This window comes from Gekko japonicus, unplaced genomic scaffold (genome assembly GCF_001447785.1).
Source record: "Gekko japonicus isolate JY-2015 unplaced genomic scaffold, Gekko_japonicus_V1.1 scaffold1770, whole genome shotgun sequence".
Lineage (NCBI taxonomy): Eukaryota > Metazoa > Chordata > Lepidosauria > Squamata > Gekkonidae > Gekko > Gekko japonicus.
Window position 1 is genome coordinate 229,282 of NW_015174892.1, and position 14,192 is coordinate 243,473.

The 14,192-nt window shown below is 41.8% G+C and overlaps 2 protein-coding genes across 2 annotated transcripts in view; one reads left to right on the top strand and one right to left on the bottom strand.

Moving 5' to 3' along the window:
* SON (SON DNA binding protein) overlaps window positions 1–1,982 on the top strand; it is a 41,844-nt gene extending 39,862 nt beyond the window's left edge. The window contains exon 12 of the mRNA XM_015424944.1: window positions 1,703–1,982. Coding sequence (XP_015280430.1) covers window positions 1,703–1,861 — 159 coding nt within the window. The 3' untranslated portion in view covers window positions 1,862–1,982. The remainder of the gene's footprint in view (window positions 1–1,702) is intronic.
* A 10,735-nt stretch (window positions 1,983–12,717) lies between these two features.
* DONSON (downstream neighbor of SON) overlaps window positions 12,718–14,192 on the bottom strand; it is a 12,912-nt gene continuing 11,437 nt past the window's right edge. Inside the window, exons 9-10 of the mRNA XM_015424934.1 lie at window positions 13,490–13,702; window positions 12,718–13,037 (exon numbers count right to left, since the gene is read on the bottom strand). Of these exons, the coding sequence (XP_015280420.1) occupies window positions 12,906–13,037; window positions 13,490–13,702 (345 nt within the window). The 3' untranslated portion in view covers window positions 12,718–12,905. The remainder of the gene's footprint in view (window positions 13,038–13,489; window positions 13,703–14,192) is intronic.

The window sequence follows — 14,192 nt, forward strand, 5'->3', positions numbered from 1 at the left end:
CATGAAGTGTTGCCTAATAATACATTTTATAGAACTCTACTGTATCTTTAAATTATGGATTGATGTTTTGTTAATAAACAAAAAGAAAAAAATGTTTTCAGTTCTGTATACAGTGAAAGGGAATTTGCTGGTGTGTCTAAAGTGCTGTTAAGTTGCAGTTGCCTTATGGTGACCCTACCAAGGGGCTTTCAAGGCAGGTGAGAAGCCGAGATGGTTTGCCGTTGCCTTCATCCGCAGTCTTCCTTGCAGGTCTGAAAGGGAATAGTAGTCTTTCATTATATGCAGGAGAACCTGGCCCTCCACCCAAGTTTTGGGTTTGCCTTTGTGCCATTTTCTGGCAGGGGATTCCAGCATCAGTCATCAAAGGCTGCCTCATGGACTTTACTTAGGATCACAGGATTCATGGATATTAAGGGTTCTTAGCCCTTTGTGTTTAGCATCTACGACTTTGGGAAGTCTGAGTCACTGATCGCCTCTTTTTAGCAAATCTTCCTAGCAATATGAGAGTCATCCTCTTTATTAGTGTCATAGATTATGGGCAGTATAGATATGCCATATCAATCTAGGGACTCTGTACCTCCAGAAAAAAACTACTGGATTCTCCATTTCTCAACAACATACAGGGAACTTCTTTGGGTTGTTTGTATGCTGGGATCATAGGTTCATGATTTCGCTTGGCTGGCCTGTAGCTACAGTGGGTATTGGGGGCTCTGCCACCTTCCTTAAAAGATTGTTTTTTAAAAATAAAAAGAGATTTTTTCAGAAGTGGGGGATGATGCGGACCCTTCTCCCTCCCTCCCGCAAGATTTGAAGGGCCCTCCATCTGATTGGTGGGCCATGTGCTCTCTGACAATCAGCTGAAGGGCCTTTTAAATCTTGTAGGAGGGGAGGGAGAGGGGTGGTCATCGGACTTGGGAGTGAATTGGAGCTGACATAAAAATATTGGCAGCCCCACCAGAAACTTTTTTGCCCCACAAGCCACAAAATCCTGGCTACCGGCCTGTGTTTGGCACTTGTGTTCTAAAACCTCCATTTCAGTGGATGCTGTTCCTTGGCAGAAAGATATCCTAGTTGGGAATTATAGCTCAAGAGGCACAACAGCTGGAATTAACATGTTTTTTACATCCCTGAAGTACAGACTGTCTCACCCCTACCACTGGAGAAAGGGAAATTTATTCATTGATTTTCACTTTTCTGTTCTTGGTGGTATGAAGGTGGGACATCTGCCCACCTTTATTTTTAGTACCCCTGGAAAGGGTGGTTGGTATGATAATCTTGGGGTGGCCTCTGCAAAGATGGTTTGCATAGATTTTAACAGGTTTATGACATTTAAGTGTTGGTGATAACAATCTCTCTACCCTGTTCTTTGCCTGTTGGGGTCATTTAAGGCAGTCGGATTATTTGCTTCTGCTAGCGGGGGCTTTTACAGGGGATAGTCTGGAAATTGCTGAGGGAAGCCTCTCCCTCTGGAGTCACCAAAAGCCTAAGATGCTGCCTGTGACCAGAGGAGGAGGAGCTTCCCCCAGAAATACAGACTTGCCCATCCCTAGACCATCCAAAATGGCAGTTCATGCTAAGTGAACAAATTCTGTTTTTGCAGTTGTGTAGGAAGGAGTGTAGCTGTAGTTTTTTGCTGAAGAAAGGAGAAACCAGTGTTACCTGACAATTTTATACAATTGTGTTTTCCCCTCCTCTCAAACAGGTGATGGTCAATGGAGTTGAACATAAACCTACATTTGCCAGTCCTAATAAGAAGCTTGCTAAAGCCACAGCAGCTACTGTAGCTCTTCAAGCATTGGGTATTGTACCAAAAGAGCTCTTGGCTAATGCCACCAGCTTCAGGAGTGCCTCACGCATTTAACTATGGTTTTTATATCAACATTTTGAGATGATTTTATTCTGCACAAAATGGTATTTCCTTCCTGTCATTGTGTACATACATTAGCAGTTCATTGTAAAGAAAAAAAACTGTACAGACACCTTCAGGCTTTTCTTTTTGTACATGGAAAATGTATTTAAATCACATTTAGTTTTGGTATGTTTATATTATTGATGTTAGTGATGTAATTATTTCTTAAATGACTAAAAATCAATATATAACTCTGAAGGTATCTGTAATGTGTTTGGAAATGTAACCAACTTTCCTTGGAATACGGAATGTAAAATTTTTTTGTTTGTACTATGATGCAGTTCCTATGATTTTGGTAAAGTTTTTGTTGTAGTCAAAACCTGTATGGTCTGTTAACTTTAGAAAAGTAGCTAGCAGTTACTGCTAGACAGATTTAGAGGTTCTTATTTTACTGACAAAGAAAACAAATGAATGTTTGCTGGATGATGTTACTCATTTCTCCTTCCCATGATGTTTGGAGTCTAGCAGAACAATCCATTGCAACTGACCATTTCAGGAAAATATTCAAACCTTATATGAGAAGGGAGCATATCCAGCAGTAGAACGGATAAGAATGGTACCATAAAAAGTCTCTGCATGTTTCAGTATAGAAGACATCAAATTGCCCTGTTGCCCTTAAACACACTGCCTGATGTCACTGTATAAATTTGTGGTTACTATGGATTTTAATCTACAATTGGATGAGGGGTATAAATGATCCTAATGTTGTACTCACCTTGTTAATAAAGCTGCACAAGTTCATGGTCTTATTTATTGACTAATGAACAGTGCGTGATAAAATTCTGTCTCCCTCCAGTAAGAAGTAAAAGTTGGGGATTAACGCCAATCGTATCTAGTTTCCAACTACAATTTTCCTTTGACTACCTTCTATTTTGAGCCTAACCTTTTGGCTATAAATTAGCATATAATTTTTTGAAAGCAAGCAATAGTGTACATTAATGAAGAACATTCGTGCATATGGTGGAGTTAAAAATAATGGAAGAACACTTTTTATTTACATAGATGGATTTGATTAAACTTGCCAAAGGATCCTACTAACTTCACGTCGTGATATATGAAAGAGGATATAGCTGACCATCAATTTTTAGTGTATTCTGTTTAGGAATTTTCTAAAGCAGAACCATGCTACATTTCAAGTCAGTTCTCTAGTATTTAGTCTTCAGGTGATTAAAGCTGGAAAGAACAATTAATTGAACATATAAACTACACAATACTTAAGATGTGCAAAGAATGCCAATAAAATTGTGTGGAATAGACAAAATGGATTAAGGTTATTCACCCTTCAGCTGTTTCATAGCGTTTGGGCTAGTGCCTAGTTTTTCTACTGTGAGCATGTATAGAAATCATAGAGAAACTTTATTCTGTATCTTGTAATGGTGTGTTTTATTCTCCACAATTGGATTCCTAATTTACTGCCTATCCAAATATGCTTTCCTAATATAAAGATTCTGGATCTTAGCTATTTTAGAGGAATTTCTTAATGATGAAGCGTCAGTCACATCACCTTCACATCCAAGTAAAAAATGTAGAGCAGAGATCCCCAACCTTTTTGAGCCTGCAGGCACATTTGAAATTGACATTGTGGTGAGCACAGCAACAAAATGGTTGCCACAGTGTAACTTCAGTATCCTTGTAAATATTATTGTGCTGTGGTAGCAGCTGACCAGGTGTTCTTATCAGTCATGCAGTAAAGATCCCTGTGCTGTGGTAGCAGCTGCCCCCAAAGTCACATTTAACAAGATCTGCACAGCCAGTCAGGAGCCTTGCTGAGCAAAAGCCCTACATGATTCTGCCCACTTCATAAAAAACACTTAGTGGGCACTGCATTGGGGAACCCTGATGTGGTTTTTTCCTGCTCTGTATTTTTTTTTAATTTAGGGGTATTAACCAAGGGAATGGTACTTTTGTGTGGCCTTCAGATGTGCATCTCTCAAACACTGGTCTGGGATCCTTGGTCTGTGTATACATACTGTGTTTCCCTGAAAATAAGACACTGTCTTATATTTATTTTTTCTCAAGAAGACACACTAGGGCTTATACCACAAATGCATAGAAATCCTGCTAGGGCTTATTTTTGGGGTAGGTCTTATTTTCGGGGAAACAGGGTAGCATGGTCCGGGGTAATGTCTGGAGATACTAGGGAAGGAAAAAAACCTGAAATAGTGCTGGGTACAGAATAGGCAGGAAGGAGGGAAAAAAATGCCAAGATGCAATAGTGACAACCCAGAATATAAAAAGCAATTACACAGCACCTACTGGTAGTGGTCATATTGTATCTAACTGCATCCCCAAGGAAAGAGAATGCAGATAGGAGAGAAAATTGTATGAGCGTCCAGCTGACTGGGAAGAAGGAATAGGTGTGGGCTGAATTCGAGTGCAAGAGTATGGGGGATTGGAAGGAGCTACCTTAGTGGGCAAGTGAGGTTGACAGATGGAAAGATGGCATGAAGCACAGTCAAAAGTTGCAGTGGCAGAAGGACAGTCCTGGGACAAAACAATCTAACAAGCCCTCATATCCCCAACATTTTTTTACCCTTTTCTGGCAGGACCAAGTTGAGTTATTTTGATGGAAAATCTGATGCTTTTTCTGGCAGGCAGGTAGTATTGTGGATTTTCCCTAAGTAGGATAGAATGTCACCTCTTAACCCACAAGTGTTGGTTATTGATTTCATTTGGGGGTGGGAAGATCTGTGGAATCACAAAAGCTATATCCTGATGGAGGTGTATGACCATTTCTCAGTTACCAGGCTATATCATGAAATGGTATTTTATTGTGCTTGATTCCTATCATGACTTGATCCATGGTGGAGTCTGTCTATATCTATCTTTGTAGGTCCCCTAAAGGGGTAACAGGGACTTTCTGTAGTGAAAGAGAAGCATCAAAGTAGCCGTAGTGCTACCAGTATCAGTTTTGAATACTGATTACTAACTGTTCCACTTAACACAATAATAATAATAATAATCTTTCAATTTATTAATCGCTCAATCCTGCAGAGCTTGCTGGCTCTGAGCGATTTACAGTTACTCATTCACGCGGGACTAACAATGATTTATAGGGGTAAGGGAGGACAACATATATATTTTAAATCACACACATTCACAGTCAGCGAGGGTTTGTTCAGCTGCAGGGTCAGACATATTCTGTTGGCATATTCAGCTTGGCTAGATGACGTCAGCTTCTCCAGGTCTTGCAGCGCCGCACTGCCACCACCTGGCTGGAACGGCCCATTACAGGCTTCTCGGAGTCAAAGAGATTTTTTTCTTAGGCGTTCAATCTCGCAAGCTGAGCATTCTGGTCGCCGGCTAACACCTCCCCCACCAGGGGGGTCTTTGGTGTGCCCACCCTCTCTAAGGAGTGGTACCCATTTTATCTACTCGCCGAAGCTTTCGAACCGCTGGGTGGACGGCTAGCTAGGGACAAGGCTGGTAGCTCACACCAACACGGGGCTAGAACTGACAGCTGGACTGTTCAGCTCAGATGTTACTAACCAGAGGATAAATGCTCTGTACCACCGGATGTATTTTATAGAAATGTTTTACAACCTCAGACATTGAAGAACGTTCCTATAGAAAGGGTTTGGTAGCACAACGATGTATATAGTGAGGAATTTCACATTACCCCTTTTAACCTGTTTTGAAGCCGTTTTTGATCCGTCATGGAGTAAACTGGTATGGGGCTGCCATTTCATACATGGCTTTCCCCTTCCAGTAAAGAGCTGGATCTGAAGCGGTTTGCCATTTCAGACCGCACCGTTTCCCCCCACTTTTTCGCCCGCGTGGGCGGTCCCCGGCTTTTTAAAAAACATTCGCTTTATAGCGCTATAACAAAACACTCCAGGCTTTCCAATGGGATTGATATACTGCTGTTCCATTATAGCACTATAAAGTGAACGTTCAAAAAAAAAAAAGCCGGAGATCGCCCACGCGGGCGAAAAACGGTGGGAAAAAGGGCATCGGAACCGGGAGAGGAAACTGAAGACTACTTGGAAGCGGTTGACAGGTAAAACGCTTCAGCCCCGTTTCCTAAACGGGACAGAAGCGTTTGTGTCTGAAATTACAAATATATTCCGGTAGGGAACCGGTTCTAAAACGGTTCTGTCTGAAATGACAGACCAGAAACCGTTTGGGTACCGTTCCTTTTCCGGATTATATTGTCTGTCTGAAATTCCTCAGTGTCTGCATTCTAGAACAGCCAAATCTTGCACAGGATATTGTTAGGATAGTGTGTTGAATGCCTGCACCGATCTAGCAATAGAGAGTCCAGTCCAAAGAAGTCTACTGTCTACATGGTTAAGTGTGGAAAATATAAGTTTATTTACAAGGTGGTTGGTAATGCTGGTATGCACAAGCAACAAGCAAAGTGCTTCGCCAAGCATCCGCATATCAAGAGGGAACGGAATAGACTGTACAGTAACTACATATATACATGTCAGTAGCCAATCAGTACCTTGTGCCGAGTCATTCTGACTCCAGCTCTCCGGCACTGGCTAAAACTAGTTTGCTCCAGTCTTATCTGTTAATTAGGAGCTGTCATCTGTCAGGCGGATGCATATGACCTGGAACAGCTTATGTCTTAGTACATCAACAGATATGGCACTATAAATGTAATATCTTGAGAAGTGAAAAAGCTTAACAGTTTTCATTTTGTAAATACATTAGAATATGTAAAGCACTACCCTATGGTGGACTAATTGTATAACTGAAAGTAAAATATACTGGGTTGGTATAAATGTGCTTTGTGAACAAACAGGTGATACTATAGTATCATTTGTGTTTTGAAAAGAGTGAAGCATTTAGGATGTTGATAATTTCCCTGTTCCTAGTAACCAGAGTGAATTTTCCTGTGTCATAGTCTAAAAATTTCTGGCCCTGTAAATATAAAGTAACTAGTATGAGGTAGCAGTAGCTAAAATTTTAAAAGATCAAAATTGAATTGCTACAGTTTGGTTTAAATGTCTGAATCCAGCATATAGTAATTTGGCCCCAACCAAAGTGTGTCTGTATATGTCCCCCCTCCATAATTCAGCCTGTTAAGGCACAGTGCTGGAGAGCTAGGGGCACTGAGGAAAGGCAAATGGCTTGGGTTCACAGAAAAGAGGCCCATGTCTCTAGGATAACTGCAAGCATGCAACCAGATCCTAAGCACAAATAAAACACATGAATTCATAAAAATAATTTCTCTAAACTCATAACATTAATTTCCTTCAGAATGAATAGCCTTTCTCCCTCTGAGGCGGAGGCAGGAACATTTTTGTTAACTTCCTGTCTCTTGCCTGTAGGAGTCTCCCTCTTCAGTTCTTTTCCTGCCTCAGCAGGGATAGCAACTTAGATCAGGCTTTGCCTTTATCTAATCTTTAAAACTCTAAATTCCTTATTGAACCTCATATATCTTCTAAACTACTTCTATATACATCCTGTAATTCTTTCACTGTTCTGCCCTATATTCTAACCCTTTTTGGAGAAGAACAACAGTGTTATTGATAGAGGCTGTCTTCAACAGTGGTGGCCATTTTAGGAGACAGCAAGGGCTTGCTTCTGCTGAGGAGCTGAACACCCTCCTTATTGCTGGTGCTGGACAGGGCACAAGAGGAGCCAGCATGACCTACTCAGGCTTGCCTAGGCTACCCCAGCGAGATTGCCTTAGAGCACAAGAGGAGCCAGCATGACCAAAGCAGGCTAGCCTAGGATACCCCAACGTGATTGCCTGAGGGCACAAGAGGAGCCAACGTAAGCTATAGCAGGCTTGCCTAGGCTACCCCAATGTGATTGCCTTAATTTGAGGGTGACAAAAACGCACCAAAAACAACACCTGTTACAACTAGCTGCTGGAGACCAAGGCAATCAATCTGCAAGGCTGCAGGGAGATTCCTGTTCCATCTGCAGGCCTTGAAAGCTAGCAACAACTGGCTAATAGAGAAAAGTTAAATGCTGAACTGGCAAAACCTATGGCCAGCAAGCAATCACGTTTTACTAGAAATTGTATGTTTTATCATATTTTATACTTGATTTTTGCAGGTGCCACTAATGAATGCTCCAGTAACAACTTTGCAGTCATCTGAGCTTTTGTTAGAGGATGGTGAGGGCACTTTCCAGCATAGTTTTTACAAGAGGGGTGTCTTGCCCTGAAGGAAGCTTATGAAGGCTCCACTATGACTGTTAAGGCTCCTGCTCCGGTCTCAATAGTGGCTGTTGTCTCTAGGAATCTGTTCCAACTTATTTCAGCCAGCAGCCATTGCATGATAGAGGGAGCCATTAGGGTTCTTACAGCTCACTATGGTGAACACAACCTTTGGTCCCTTACCATCTTTCCAGAACTATGGCATCTGAGACAGCTGCCAGAAGAAGATTATGGCTCAGAGCTTGGCAACTGATGCCTAAACTAAATGGCCCAAGCTAGCCCAATCTTGTTGGGTCTCAGAAGCTGAGCAGGGTCAGGACTGGTTATTTCTTGAATGGGAGACCATCAAGGAAGTCCAGGGTTACTGTGCAAAAGTAGGCAATAGCAAACCACCTTTGCTTATCTCACTACATATTAAGTCCATAGGTATGACCTATACTTGTTAAAACGTCAGACCATTTGGGGACACTCGACAAGACTTACATTGAAACCTGACACACTAGAGCACTCTGACAAGAGGAGTTTCGGGAGTTACTTCTTTAGTTTCTACTGTATCCTGAGATTTCACAAGGATCACAGAAGGATGAACCGGGGTTCTTAAAAGGTTAATTCAACAAATTATTAGCGGAAATGATAAACCAACCTGTGGCCATAAGCCATTCAAAGCATAACTTCAAACCCTTTTGGTGGTGGTGGGACACATTTTCTGTACTCCGGGACATGTAGTCCGATTCTCAGGCAGACAATTGGTCCTTACAAATAGTTATCAGAGGATACTCCATGGAGTTCCTCAAACCCCACTGGAACACCACATCCCCCCCACACACACACACAGGGGCCAGAAAAAGCTTGTAGAACTCTTGCTACTATACATTATTTCTTAACATTCGGGCCATAGACCATGTCCCTCCCTTAAAAGGGGGACGAGATTCCCCCCTTCATGGCGACAAGAAGGAATGGAAATTGAAGGGCAGTTTAGTCTTAAAATACCCCAAGAGTATATTAAGATATTTCAGAATGGAGTCTCCAGATCCATCACTGAGTCCTTTCAGCCAGAGGAGTATCTGACTTCAGTAGATCTTGCTGATAGATCAAACCCTGTGGCCAAGGCGCACCAAGACACAGAAAGAACTATAAACTGTCTGCAGAACTACAGATTCCTGGTCAATCTTCAGTTAAGTTCTCTAGCACCTACTACGAAAGGACAACACCTAGGTGTCAGGATGGTCACAACTTGCTTACACACTAGACCACTACAGCAGCTTCCAAGACATTTCCAACTATCAAGTTATGACCAAGGGGGGACCCTTCCCACCAGGGCTCCCTTACAGTAAAGACCAGTCTCACTGGGAGGGCAAGAATGCTCAATCCCTTTCAGGTAAGGAAACATTACATCTCGGAGGTGAAGCAGATCTTTCTTAGTCTATGGTCTGCCTGATTGTGGACAATGCTAGAAGGCTCACCAGTATAGGGTTGGTGGTCTGGGAGCGAGGCAAGCCCCCTGGAGCTTCAGACAATTTATCTGGTCCTCCTTTACCATCAGCCTACAGATACTTGGTCAACATGTACTAATCTGACCAACAACATACAATGATGGTCTAGATCTTTATCTACCACAAGGAAACTTATCAAGATCATAACGTGGGTGGAGAAAAACCTGACATCACCAAACAAACTTGAAGTGACTTGGTGCTCCACCATGTTTCTTCTTCCATTGGCCAAAGTGATCGAGGCTTAACATCCCGGTGGCCAAGTGACCTGTTTGCCTATCCCCCCCCATCCCAGTTCCTTCAAAACTGGCCAGGAAGATCAAGGACCAGAAGGCAGCATTCACAGTACTAGAACCATAGTGTCCTCAGTGGCCATGATTCTCTGACCCTCGGGACAGGGCGAACCTTCAAAAAATCTTAGGATGTGCAATACCATTTACACCAGAAGTATTGCTTTTGAATATACTATCAAATGATTTTGATAAAAATATCAGATACTTGACGGTTTATTTTACAACAGCAGCAAGAATTTTATATGCCAAATATTGGAAATCAACTGAAGTACCAAAGAAACAAGAATATATCAATAAACTGATGGAAACAGCAGAAAGTGATAAATTGGCTCTATTGATGAAAGGATTTACAAATTACACATTTGATAAGACATGGAAATGATTTTATGACTGGTATAACAAAGACATAACAGACTGAAGCAGAATGACTTATTGATAATATTTTTAAGACAGTAAACATTGGTTTATAATTTTAAAAATGCAGCTTTAGATACTCAATGTATGGTATAAGTCTTCACAGAAGTGCTTAATATATTATAACGGAAAATGAAGCAAAGTCTAGACTTAGAAGGCAATTTCACGATGGTTAAGCTCTTATATTTACCCTCATATATGTTATATGTCGTATGTCTACTTGTATGTGTATTGTTTGGAAAATTAATAAAATCCTGTCCTTTGGGACAGTTAAAAAAAAAGATAGGGCGAACCGACCACGCTTTAACAAGGTCCGGTATGGCTTCCACATTCAGGATGGCTGTGTTTAGCTGCTTAGAGATCAAAGGAGGTGACCATTATGTCTAGGCTTTTTGACAAAATGCAATGGATACCTGGCTAGATTAATTTATGGTACTTCATGGAGGACTCCCATCGGGCAGAGTAGGAGAAAAGGTATCGACCTCTTGAAGACTAAGACTAAATAGGTTCTATTCTTTCTATAAGAGGGATATGATGGGCTCAAGGATTCTTCCTTTACAATGTCAAGCTGCAACTCTGACAACGGTGTTACCTCTGTTCCAAGGTCTGAGCCTATCTAGACACCTTCAAGCTTGCCACCTTCCGAAGGGTACTGCTCTAAATGAACCACCACGAAGATGAAGGTTTCTAATGCAGAAATTCTGTACCATACTCTCGGTTTCGCCAGACACTATTTGATTCTATTAAAGAAATTCCACTTAAATAGCGAGGATGAAAATCTTATTTTTCTTGTAGCAGGCACCTCAGGTAGGCTTTCTGTTCTAGGCACTTGTTCAGTCAAGCCTGAACTATGAGTTTTCCATAGAGACAAAAGGGTCACGAAGACAGATACTGCCTTTACACTGAAGGCAAATTTGACCTTTCACAGGTCCCAGAAGATTTTAGTCTTTCCCATTTCACCTGAATCCTATCCATCCGAAGGATAAACTGCAGCAGGCCTTGGAAGTAAGGTAAAAGGTAACGGTTCCCTTGCTCGAAAGCCAGTCGAATCCGACTCTAGGGTTGCGGTGCTCATCTCTGTTTCAAAGCCGAAGAGCCAGCGCTGTCCGAAGACATTTCCATGGTCATGTGGCCAGCATGACTAAACACCAAGGCGTATGGAATGCTGTTACCTTCTCACTTCCTTATTAATCTTTATCTCTCCACTGAATGAAGGAAGGAGGATGTCAATTGGACATTGGCAGTACTCGTAAGACCTACATTATTGAAGCTTACAAAGCTCAGTATTTGAAATACCATCTGGGATCACTGCACACTCAGTTCTAAGTGCCACAACCAACACTGCCCTAACCAAACACGCCACAGTCAAAGAGATAGGCAAGGCAAACACATGGTTGTCAATATCCACCTGCGTAGGGCACTCTAAGGTGAACTTCTAGGACTTAGCTGACTTAGCCTTTGGAAGTGACTTACAATATATTCTAGATCCTGACGGCGATGACCTACCCAGTAAATGAGGACACTGCTCTGGGAGGTCCCAGCAAGATGTCCTTCGCTTCATATGGAGAATAACCATTGGACACTTACCGTGAAGGGTCCTTCTTCTCTGAGGAAAGGACATCTTGTCCCTCCTAAAGTCATCGTCAAACTAGTTATTCAGCAGGTACACTTCTTGTCTCACAAGTACTGTTTGCCTGTTTTTTCCTTATCTAGGTTGTCGGTGTGTTCTTGTCTGTCTGTTCTTTCCTTGAATTGACTTTACAGTCTTACTGCTTTCAGAGTTACCAAAACTGGTGACTCCCACAGGCAAGAGACAGGAAGTTAAAAAAAAATGTTCCTGCCTCCCTGACTGGAGGGTGGGAATCTCCCAGCAAGATGTCCTCCTTTCCTCAGAGGAGAAGTGCCCAATGGTCATTCCATTAGTATCGTCAAGGTGGCTAAGCACATTTGTATTAAATCATTAGATGTGAAAACTGACTCTTCCCTTTTGTGATGTGTCACAGCGGGTGTGCAAACGTACCTATTGCTGATATGACAACAAATTATAAAGGCAGGAAATATGCAGCTCCGCCCTTTGCTACTGGTAGACATCTGCTGCTATCTGCAAGTATGAATGGTGTAAGTTCTAGAGCAGTTCTGATATCTGCACATGCAGATCATCTTTGCAGTTTGCACTCAGTGCTTCCCATGCTGTTTCCCCATGAAAATACAGGTACCTGTATCTTCTTCCTCAACAAGGTAAAAGCAGTTTGAAAGGGTAACAGGGAGGGGTTAAAAAACAAGGACTAGGGGGAAAAGTCTAGTCTTCCCTTGCACTTGAAGTCTCAGCAGCTACAATTCAATGAAAAGTCCTGTAAAATTAGGGGTAGGGTTAGCCAGTAATTTTAGCAACTGGTCTGTCTTGCAAAATAGTCAAGGAAAATGTACAAGGCTCCTCATTATGAAGTTTAATTTAAAAGAAATACAAATCCAGCTGTTTGCTTTAAGGAGGCAGTGGTGTTAAGCTACACAGAATAGTCAAGTTTGATCCATTCACTATGAAAGTTAGCCCACTGTAGGACTAGATTACAGTTTTATAAGCAAGATGATCTTCCTGCAATGCTGTTTTAGATGGGCATAACAGCAGCTTGAGTGTTCAAAGAATGCCAATGGCAACTTATTTGTTGAGTGACACCGTTTACTTAGGATTTCCATGTATAGATGTAATCATTCATTTCTAAGAGCCGAATAGAAGACTTCCCTAATGTTGAAGAGAGTACCAGTTGATTCAAGGTGCTGGGATGCAGTCCAGTCCTACTAAGGTCTTTAGATTCCTGTGAAAATTCATATCCATGAGACACACAGAACACTTTTATTTGCATTGCTGGTACATTAATTTACTGATTACATACTATTTCATCAGGATTATTGGATTCTTGAGGCCAAACTAGTGAGCTGAGGCACTCTTGCCCCCATGCCTTATCAACTACCTAAATGGCTCTGTGTGTGCACGCACGCACACCCAATGGCTGTTTAGACACATGAAAAGGTAGTAGGGGAACAAGAGCACTGCTCCGTGGGCTTGATCATGATCAGGCCCTTCCAGCATTTTTAAATGATTTTAAAATGGTGGCGGTGACCTCATATCAGCCATGATATGAGGACGCATCTAGTTTGTCGCTTAGTCTACAAGAACTCTCAGTCACACTCCCCAGTAGCTAGTCTTATTAGTCTTCTCCCCCCACCCTGGTTTCCAGTTGGATAGATCCCAGTAGAATCTACTTACTTTTGTTAAGCTCTTCTCATTGCTGGTGCCTGTATTGAACACTGCTGTTGGCTCATGTGTGTAACACATAGCAGAAAAGGTTCCCCTTTGAGCAATTTTGAGCAGCATTGACAAAGAATGCAAAGAATGAGGCATGATGGGGCCCACAATCTCCAAGCTAAATATATCTTTGTACTGTGAATGAACTTGTGTTTTCACATTTATGCTTCGAGCCTGCAAACAGAATATTGAATACAGTGTATAAATTCACAGATTTAAAAATCAACCATCAATCTCTGAACTCAAATCAGAGATTCATTGTGGACCAATTTCACCTACAGAAAAATGTAAACTGGTATATGGGAAAAGGAGGAAGAAAATGAACATCTGTAGCCCTAAGTACATTTCCTAGGTAGGAAAAGAAATAACCTACGAACCTGAAGGAAGGGGTATGCTGTAGCTGCAGGCTAGAGTTCTGATGCCCATTACAGAATGGAAAGCAGATGTATGGGCTATACATGAAAGGCTGAACCGTGAGTATATAGGGCACTGTCATAGTTACACAAGTAGATAGTTGTGGGAAAGAAGTTTCTATTGCAAATGCTAATTCTCTGCAAAATACCCACTTAAATGCCAATCAGAACAACTAAAACCACAAATTATAGGGATTGTTCAGCCCGCCAGAAATGGTGGCTAAATGTGCAGGATCAACAAAGATCCCCCC